General features: G+C 48.5%; 1 protein-coding gene across 1 annotated transcript; it reads right to left on the bottom strand.

The window, feature by feature from the left end:
* Positions 1–5,296: 5,296 nt before the first annotated feature.
* FZD1 (frizzled class receptor 1) lies at positions 5,297–9,394 on the bottom strand. Its single transcript, XM_084510376.1, has 2 exons — positions 7,311–9,394; positions 5,297–6,957 (listed from the first exon to the last, which is right to left on the bottom strand). Exon 1 carries the CDS (start codon positions 9,244–9,246, stop codon positions 7,480–7,482), a length of 1,767 nt encoding a protein of 588 aa, XP_084366502.1. The 5' UTR covers positions 9,247–9,394; the 3' UTR covers positions 5,297–6,957; positions 7,311–7,479.
* Positions 9,395–10,786: the final 1,392 nt, after the last annotated feature.

Below are 10,786 nucleotides of genomic sequence, written 5' to 3'. Positions count from 1 at the left end.
ACTTCTCTGGCCAACAATGACTTTGTGATGAATGCTGCACTGGTCAGTCCTCGGGAATAAACTGGTAACTGAATGAGCTGTGTTCTGGCAGTGGTCAGGGCAATACAACTTCCAGTGGAGTCTTCAGGGATGGCATGGGTGAGCAAGCAGCAGAAGAGGAGCCACAGAAGGCCAGCTAGGGATGTTGCAATGGAGTGTACTGCCGGGAACTTCCTCTGTCAACTGCAGGGATTGAGGGCAGCCAGTTAGCCTCCACCCCAGGTAGGTGGGGGAAAAACAAAACAAGAGCCAACATGGAACCTGGTTAGCCAAGGAAACGGGCCAATTCAGCATGCCCTCGTTAGTGCTTTTGCCAGTAGGACACCCGTGGAGTTCACAGAAGAAACAAATGTCACCTCTGAGGGAAGGAGGGTGCCTAAGTGCCCAAGATGGAGCAGCAGGCATTATATCAATGGTGAGCAAGCTACCGGGGAGATCTGACATGCTCTTGTCTTTCTAAAACAGACTGCCAACTCCTGTGGCTACCGGGCTATCCCTCATTTCTGTAGTACTCTAAGCATGGTAGTGGATGTCAAACAAGTTACCAGTGAGAACGCAATAGTAATTAATATGAAGAAGGCAACATGACAAGTCACGCGGCACTGATGAGTCATATTGTCAGTCTCAAATACAGCAATGTGACCAACACTGAGTCACAGAATGTAAAACTGTCATAAAAGATCTGAATTATACAGACAAGTATGCAACAAAACAGCATAAAGACATCCCACCTCAGGGATACAGGGCCACTTTTATTTTTCTTGTAATCTTTGTCATCAAAATGTCCCATGACAAATGACTGTTTAAAATTGAGCTGCATTAAGTAGCTAATATTAGCAAAGTTCTATTAGACATAGACTAAAATACTGTTTCCCTTCACCCAAAGGGATTCTGGTGATGTAACACAAACAATTTAATTTGATGCGATGCACTACTGAACTGTGGCAGCCTTACATGCTAGCCAACATCATCTTAATAGATGTTGCAGACCATTGATAATGAAACTATCCCAAAGTCAGTTAATTGCAGATAAGAGTCCATCTCTTTTGTGTATTTTTGAAAAAGTTATTTCTAAGCTAGTCCATCAGAAGCACACCATGGTGGCTGATGCAACCCTCCCAACACAAGTTTGCATTGTAGTTTAACAGTTAACCATGAACATCCCACTTATGTGCAGTCACGTCACATCCCGTATTACGAGTATGGCTACAAAGCCTTGGGATATGGGGAGAAGGCAAGGCTTGTGGGGTCTCCCAACTGCAGCATTTCACATGACATTGATGACTGAACACGGGTCTTCATTAAGCGTTGTCTGACTAGAAGACTAGAGTTTATTTATTCAACCTCAAGATAAGCAACTTAATGCTGCTGATTTGAATGCAAACAAGGGCAAGACCTCATGCATGGAAGACTCTCTGATGTGGTTACACTGGAAGTTTAGACTAAACACAAGTTGAGATCTGAAACACAGTTGTCAAGACCTACAAAATCAGGATGTTTTCTTAAAATATTTAATTTTTTGTAAGTGTTTTCTACAACTAAACTGTCAAAGTGGTATTGCTCTTATCTGCAAGTTGTTGCACATGCATATATTGCTTATTAGGGACTATTTTGCTAATTCACTGAAATCCCTCTCATGACAGAAACAGTATTTGCATCTCCATTCAGTGTTCATATAAGGAGTTATTACTGACCTCAAATGACTACGTAAATGCAATTAAGCCTTTCTTCTTTCTTACAGGACATAATATTATCTAGTCTGCTTTAATAGAGCTGTTGGGCTACTCTCAAATCAATATGGGGTCTCAAATGCTTGTGATGTGTTCAGGATCCAATCCTTGCGTGCTTAGTTTGTCCTTACACAGTTATTTCACATCTTAAAGTGTTTGGGGACTTCTAAAAACTGAACTGTGCAAAGCAAAGCCTAAGCCTAAACCACCAAGCCTTACTTACTAAACCCACTCTAACCTATTTTTAAAATTATGGTACTACTATTTCAAAACTGATCAGGAACTTCAGAACAAAGCCTTTCCCTGGTGACATTTCTGTGTGGTAAACACACAGGCAAGGGGCTCAATCTAAATCAAGAAAAGCAATATTCCCTCTCTCCATATGAATGTGAATCATTGCCTAAGCCTTCCAACTCAACCTGTAGACTACAGCAAGTCAGCTATGTGTGAAATTCCCACAGCTCCGGACCAGAGAATGACCCTCAGTAATGGAATCATGCAGCAGAAGGACTTAGATTTTGAATCAACTTTCGCATTCGGAATCTATATTATCTATTTGTTCTACATTTGCATAATATGCAGAACAACGGCGCTCTGGTTCGGCAAATGCAAACAATAATTAATAAAAAAATAACAGAAAGTAGGGTGGGGAGAAGGAGGTGTTTATATTTAGGGTTGATTTTACACAGCATTGCCACATACTCCTGTGGTGCTATCACTGCAAACTTCTATTAAATGCACTGCAATTCCAGTGTTTGAGCACTAGAGGGTCAATTTGTGATGAAAATGGAGCCTTACCTCAGTTTCCTTATTTTTACAGGTAAGCAATTTAACCTCGTATCACCTATTCAGCTGTCATGAGAAATTCTGCTTCAGCTGAAGCTTTCTGATGCCATGCAGGACTGGGATGGGCAAGTTGATACACAAATGCAAACTTTTTTTTTTGCAAAAGTACTATCAATAATTGTAAGGTACCCATGTCACACCAAAACCATGACAGATTTCCCTGTTTGGCTGCTGAGTGCACACATTTCAAAAGGATCATCAGGTTGGTTTGGAAATTGTCTCTTGTGACTGGGAGGGACAAAAGACAGATGAGGTATTAGCCTGTAGCCCATTTTCAAAAATACTCATCCTATGCATTTACAGAAGCCTCTTTCCATACCTTTGAATACAAAAAATGCAACTACCATCCATTTGAATGAAAGAAATCCTCAGCACCACCTGTAATTTCACTTGTACCCAACAAGAATTACTGAGATGGCAGCAGAAAGGTGGGCACCATTCATGGGGCAGAATTTAGGCCCTGCAGACTGCAGCCTTTCCATTCAGTTGGCAGGGAGGAAGGAAGAAGCAACATTATGAAAAATACATGCATGGACTAGAAATTTGGGGCATTACAAAATGAACTAACCAGAAATCCTTCCTCTTCCCAATAGGATTTGTTATGGAAACAGCATATAATTTCATTCCAATACCACAAATTTGCCACTACATTAAAGAGCATTAGTGTTACTGAAGGATGAACAGTAAATCAGCATCCCCAGTTCTCCAGGCTATAGCTCTCTTCGGTGGAATGGATAGAGTAACTCGGTAATTCCCACTGCCTCCTCATTTCAGGCTATTAATATATCCTGTGAGGGACAGCAAAGTTGTTGACTAAGGAATGCCTTAACAAGTACTTCTAAACCAAGAAACTTTGCTATACTACAGTTTTTGTTCTTACATTATCCAGCTCATCAGGGACAAGAGGAGAACTGGGCAACACTGCTTCTTTTCAGACAGTGATACTATCTCAGGAAAACAAGGTACATCAGTTATACAGATGGTGTTGTAAAAAATCCTATCTAAATTCCCCAGAGCAGTGGATAGATTTGGTTTTAGAGAGCGGTAAAGCATCAGAGATCACTGCAACATGCCCATGCAAAGGACACCTCTGTACCATATTAGTAAAAAGGCTAAAATAATGTGTTGAAAAAGAGAAGCGTAAGAAAGTAGTGAAGTCTCACAGATGGCACCACTGCATTCAGTAATGACTGTGAGCTTTGCAAATTACAGCATTGTGAAAGTTCATAAAAATTAGCAAACAAAAAGCGAGGCTTTCCTGCTATATGAGTCAAGCCATTTAAATGATTATACTGTGCTCTCTAGTGTATTTACCAAAATAACCAAAACTTAGCACTGAATTCAGCTCTGCAATCTACGGAAAAATTCCCAAGCTTTGAAGAGGGCCCATATTTGTTGCAAACCATGAACTGCAAATATTAGCAACATTTTACTTCATAAATAAACTATAATTCCATTACTGATCTTTCAAAAGTATTTTTTTTTTAAATTGGTCCTCCCATCCCTACCACAAATGCAAAGTCTCTATTACAATTTAATGTGTCCTCCCATGCATAAAGAAATCACATACATTCAGCTGCAAGAAGACAGATCAGTCAGAATGGCTTAAATGTAATTATACATTGACCAAAAAGAATTCCATTGCAAATGAAACTGAATGGCTTGTAGTTCAGGTTATTAGCTGCATGCTGACCAGTACAAATTTAAATGCTAAAATATTGAAGAAGGAAAAAAAAAAAAAAAAACTTGTAAAAAATGTGGAAAACAGGGAAAGCAGGAACTACGTTTATGTAAAACAAATTAAAAAAATAATGAAAAAAATTCCATCCTCTTGTCTCACATCATTGGAGCAGAATTTTTTTTTTAAGCTTCCCTTACTTCTCTACAGCTGTTTATGCATCACAATTTGAAAAAAGTAAACGTGCCAAAAGTCATTTACATCTTTCTCTAGCTCTACAGATTGAAATGCTGTATCATCTTGTAACACTTGAAATCAGAAATCAAGTGTCATAATTAGCCAGTCTTTCCTCAGAAAACCATGCTTCCAGAATGGCACTTGGAACAATGAATATTTACAAAAAAAAAAAAAAAAGGCAAAAAAAAAAAAGCATTGCATTGCACTGAAACATTTAAGAATGTGTTTAGTTTTCACAAAGCTGAAATCCTTCCATGAACATATTATTTAACTCTGGATTTACCAAACAGTTCAAATTCAGGAAAACAAAACTATTTTACTCATTAAAATATTCTGACAATATTGCAACATAATCTGAGTGTCATTTTTGAGCAGTGAGAAAATCTTTTTTTATTATTTTAGCAGCAAAGGGAGAAGAAAGGCTAAGTTTAGCGGACCCTTTTCTTTAACAACAACAAGAAAAAAAACAACTGGTGAGCTTCTTTCTTCTCCGGCCATATAGCAGATCTCTTCTTGGATTTCACACCACCAACCATACCCTGTCAGAGATCTTGAACAGTTTACATTACTTCTTTTGAAGGATTAATCTAGACCAGCCCAGAGATAAAAACCAAAATGCACAATGAATTCCTACACTGAATTCCAGCTTGTTACTGTGAACTCAACATAAGAAAAGAAAAAAGGAATCCCACACATCTTGTAGTATACACACTGCTTTCACACAGCATTTGAGTTAGTCAGAGGAATACGTAAAAGGACAAGATAGTTTTGTACAAAACCTCCATTTATTTCAGAGAAATTAAAAATATGGTATTTAATATATATAAATTTCTATTCCTCTATAAATATAGATGATCTTGTGATAATGAACAGAAATAAATGCATACCAAATTCAAATAATTTTGCATTTCAGGGTATGGTAGCCATAGATAATGTTTATGAACCTAAATACAGGCATTTGTAATATAAAAAGTTTAAAACAATACAATCAGGAGAGAAGCATTCTGCTGGTTTTCATACAGAGGACTAAATATTCAAATGCATCTGTTGAAAGTTACATTTCATTTTTAACCTTTTTTTTTCTTTTGTAACAAGAAGTACAATCCCACACACCCAGGAGAATACAAGGCAGTAGATATACTGCACACATGATACCAAATCTTTGTAGTATGTGATGTTATTACTGAACTCAAAAAAAAAAAAAAAAAAAAAAAAAAAAGACAGCAGAGGCTCTTTAAGGACTAACATCCCACCAGAGTACTTAGACATTCTGGTTTTCTGTTTTCCCTTCCTTTGTTTTTACTACTGAAAAAAATCATCACACCCTCATAATGTGTAATGAATTAAATGTCAATGAATTAAAATTCAGAAGAATGGCAATGGCTCAAATGCTTCCAAAATGAAGAGCCAGCTTATGGATTTAATTAAAAAAAAAAAAAATCTGAATGCTGCATTTTATTCTGATGAAGCTCTCTTTACTGAGCTCATATTTCCTGATCCTGTTTGCACTGAACCCTCTGCTAACCTCAGTAAACACCAGCAGGGCAGCAAGGCGTTCCAGGTAGTTCTCCCTCAACATTTTCGTTACCAGAAGAATGTGAACATGCACAAGCTGCCCTGTGATGACAGCAGGAGCTGCAACTGACTCCCGGGTTCAGATTCACAGTCAGGCTCTATCTTTTTCCTCCAAGAACTATGCACCTTGTGACAGACAAGACCAATAATCTCATTTCTACGGGAGAACCCAGAGCGGACACCTCTCAGTTTGATGACTGGAAAATTCATTAGGTGGGTTTAAAAAAAAATAAATAATTTTTTTTTTTAAAAAAAAAGGAAGTTTGGTATATCTACGTCCCCGTTCACCTCTGAAGCCATCCAACATGCTACAGGTGCAGACGGTATTCAACCTCAACTCCTGGCCAAAGCCAAACAAAACCTGCCAACTCTTTTTCAACTATGTGGTGCATTTAAATAAATTTAAAAAAAAAACGAGAAAGGGCAGCCAGCAGCCAGCCCCCATTCTACAGGGCACTGCAGCGATGCTCTCCATCCAGAAAAAGGCCGGACACACCTTTGACCAGGGCAGGCCATTGTTTTTCCCCCCTCCAAAAGAAGGGCCTGACTCGGGCGTGCAGGGCTTGGCTTTACTGGGGCTGGCCGAGGCATGGCGAAGCGCGGTCCCACAGCGTGGCCATGTCCCCACGGCGTGGCCGGGTGACTGTCCTGGCTGCCCTGTCCCCACCGTGGGGCAGGGAGGCCGTCAGGAAGCGGCGCTCCTCCCCAACCCCACCTCCACCTCCACATACCTCTGGCAGGCTGGGAGCAGCACCCAGCCCGTGTCGGGAGGCGCCCTAGGCAGTCACAGCCGCCTCAGTCCAGGCCCTGCTGCTCATGCAACTGAAACTCCAAGCAAAGCCATTACAAAACCTGTGGGGGGGAGAAGAAAGGGGGTTGTTTTGGTTTCTTTTGCCGGTAATTTTTTCCCCATCCTGCCCTACAAAATAAAAATCCAATGCCTTTTTTTTTTTTTTCTCTCTTTAAAAAAAGGGGAGGGCGAGGAAGCAAAATCTGCAAACGGGTTAAAAATGTCCTAAATAATTAAAAAAGTGAGACTTTTTGTAATTTAAATACAAATATACTTACAAAATCTTACAGAGGCTATTTACATCCCTCTCCCCCAACCTTACAGTACGTTCAGTTCCTACAGGAGACAGTGAGAGAGAGGAGAGAGGAAGAAAAAAAAAAAAAACAAGTCTGTCCCAAGCGCAGGAGTTTCCCACCTGACTTTTTCCTCTGCTCCCCGTTGCCTGCAGGACGACAAGCAGTCCGCAAAGTTTGAAGTTTGCTGGGGCTGGATAAGCGCGAGCATGCGGCCGGTACCGGGGCACGGCAGGCGCTCTGCGGGCAGAGCCCGGGTCCTCCGCCCGCCCGGCCCCCCGGCCGGGGGTCTCAGACGGTGGTCTCGCCCTGCTTGCTGTTGGTGAGCCTGGTGTAGAACTTCCTCCAGGAGTTCAGCGTTTTCCCCGACCAGATCCAGAAGCCCGAGGTGATGCCCACGATTAAGGTCATGAGATACTTGATCATGAAGACGGTGAAGTCAGGGCTCATGGGTGGGTGATGGCTGCTGTGGTTATTAGGACAGGGGATGGCATAGCTCTTACAGCTCTGCGTGACCCAGCTCCTTTCCCACTGTTCCCTAAAAGCTTGCTCGTAAAAATAGCAGGCAATGACGATGGTGGCCGGCACCGTGTAGAGGACGCTGAAGATGCCTATCCTCACCATGAGCTTCTCCAGCTTTTCTGTCTTGGTGCCATCGTGCTTCATGATGGTCCGGATCCTGAAGAGGGACACAAAGCCGGCCAGCAGGAAGGAGGTGCCGATGAACAGGTAGACAAATAGGGGGGCCAGCACGAAGCCCCGCAGCGCATCCACGTTGTTGATGCCCACAAAGCAGACGCCGCTGAGGACATCCCCGTCTACCTGCCCCAGGGCCAGGATAGTGATGGTCTTGATGGCTGGCACTGCCCAGGCGGCCAGGTGGAAGTACTGGGAGTTGGCCTCGATGGCCTCGTGGCCCCACTTCATGCCGGCGGCCAGGAACCAGGTGAGGGAGAGGATGACCCACCAGATGGAGCTGGCCATGCCGAAGAAGTAGAGCATCATGAAGAGGATGGTGCAGCCCTCCCGCTTCGTGCCCTGCGCCACGGTCCGGGAGCCGTCCTCGGCGAAGCGCTCGTTGCAGACCACCCTCTCCTCCAGCAGGAAGCCGGCGATGTAGGCCACGGCCACGGCCGTGTAGCAGCCCGAGAGGAAGATGATGGGCCGCTCAGGGTAGCTGAACCGCTTCATGTCCACCAGGTAGGTGAGCACGGTGAAGAGGGTGGAGGCGCAGCAGAGCACGGACCAGATGCCGATCCAGGTGCGGGAGAAGCGCAGCTCCTCGGGCCCGAAGTACATGAGCCCGTAGAGGCGGCCGGGCTCGCAGGGCGCCCCGCAGTCCTTCTCGCCCAGGAAGCGGTAGTTCAGGTAGGAGGGCACCTTCAGCGCCCGCGGGCAGGAGAAGCGCCCGCGGGGCTCGCCGGACCCCGAGCCCCCAGCCCCGCCGCCGGCGCCCCCACGCTGGGGGTTGCTGGTCCAGCTCTCGGGGTGCAAGGCGGGCGTGGGGGTGCCTCGCTCAGAGGCGTTCTGCCCCACGCACAGCTCGCCGGCCCCGTGCACCGGGAACTTCTCGCAGCGCAGCGTGTCGGGCCACTGGAAGCCGAACTTGTTCATGAGGGCCTCGCAGCCCTGGCGGGCGCGCTCGCAGAGGGAGCGGCAGGGCGGCAGGGCCTGCTCCAGCACGGTGCAGACGGGCGCGTACATGGAGCAGAGGAAGAACTTGAGCTCGGCCGAGCACTGCACCTTGACCAGCGGGTAGAACTGGTGCACCTCCAGCCCCGCGTCCTCCTGGTTGGTGTGGCCCAGCAGGTTGGGCATGATGGTCTGGTTGTAGGCGATGTCGGTGCACAGCGGGATGGAGATGGGCTGGCAGTACCCGTGGTCCGGGATGGAGATGCCCCGCTCGCCGTTGTACTGCGGCGCGGGCGGCTGCCCCCCGGCCGGCAGCGCCGCCGCCCACAGCAGCAGCAGCGGCAGCGGCACCGGCAGCAGCCACCGGCACCGGCACCGGCCGCCGCCAACTTCGCCGCCGGCCGCCGGCCCGCGCCGCTCGGCCATGCTCAGTCGCTGCCGGGCTCCCTCCGCCGCCGCCGCCGCGCCGCTCCTCCGGGCCCCGAGCTGCGGCTCATGAAGGGAGCGGCGGGCAGGGACGGGGCAGCCCCGGCCGCCACTCGCTCTGCTGCTGCTGCTCCTGCTGCTCCTGTTGCCGCTGCTGCTGCTGCCGCCCGCCCCGGCAGGCAGCGCCCGCCGCCCTCTCTCCCTCCCTCCCTCCCTCCGTGCCTCCCTCCCGCCGCCACCGCCTCCTAGCGCCGCCGCCGCCGCCCGACCATTTGTGCCGGCCCCCCGAGCCCGCGCGCCCTCCGACCGGTTTCCAGGCGCCCCGCAGTCTGCCTGCCCCGCCGGGGAGGGGCCTTGAAACCGACGCCGAAGTTTCCTGCGCGAGGGACCGGCTCCAGCGCCGCGCCCGGGGGCGGGCGCAAGGCGGCCGCGGGGCTGCCCCGCGCCGCGCACAAAGGCGGCGGGGCGGGACGGGGCGGGACGGGGCCCGGGGGGGGCCGGGCCGCTTTGAGCCCCCGCAGGGGGGGAGACGAGCTCGGAGGGGCTGGGGGAGGACCGGGGGGGGTGTCCCGGGGAGCGCGGGCGGGCGGCACAAAGGGCGGGCGAAGCCCCTCACAAAGCGGCCGCCGCGCGCTCCCCTCAGCGCGCCCCCCGCCGCGGAGCCGCAGGGAGGGGAGAGGGGACGGGGATGGGGAGGGAGAGGGGGGACAAGTTGTGGCCGGAGGCCGGGCATCGCCCCCCGGGACGGCCGCCCTGCTGCTCCCGGCCCGGCCGGTGATCCCGAAGGGGCAGGGGGCGGCGGAGGGGTGGGAGGGGAGGCAGGAGCGGGGAGCGGTAACGGGGTCGGTGCGGGGCTTGCACCGAGGGGATGCGGTGGTTGCAGCAACTTGGGCCGTGTGAGAGCTGAGCCGCCTCAGTAACACGCAGCTGGTGGTGTGAGGCGGCCAAAACCCACCTCCCTCCCTCCTTCCCTCCCTCCAGAGACATCGTGCGGATCTCGCTGCTCAGTTATTGTCAGTATTTCACCTACGTGTCCCTCCTAGAGCCTCTACATTTCTAGCCTAAAACACAAAACTACCACAAAAATGGGGCTCCCGGCCCCTCTTCCCCCATCTGCCCAACGCGCAGCTTTTTGAGCTTAATTTAAGGTGAATGCTGCGTGACTTGAAGTACCACCCGGCAGGTTTTTTTAAAGTGCTCGCTGTGTCCTGAGAAAGGGGGGTCTTGCCAAGTGAATGGGCACACAGTAATTGACAACAATGGCCAGTTCTTTTCGGCGTGTCGAAGGCGCGTCCGCTGGTGCAGAATGGCCGTTCTGTTGGTTCTCCCAAAGTGCGCAGCCTGGAAAAATGGTGTAGGCTGAGCGGGGGCTTTACTGGGCTCGCTGGAATTCAAGAAGAATGATAAACTGTGCTCCTGGAGGTGAGGAGGATCCTCGCACGTTTTCTAAACACGCAGTAACCCAGCCTCTGTGTCATGGACGTGAATGTCCTCGTATTTGTCTGACTCTTAATGCTGCCTTTCAGAGCAGAACCAGGCA

Source organism: Aythya ferina (assembly GCF_964211825.1).
Source record: "Aythya ferina genome assembly, chromosome: 2".
Classification (NCBI taxonomy): Eukaryota; Metazoa; Chordata; class Aves; order Anseriformes; family Anatidae; genus Aythya; species Aythya ferina.
The sequence above is the reverse complement of the archived record's forward strand: the minus strand, read 5'-3'. Positions and strand labels throughout refer to the sequence as shown.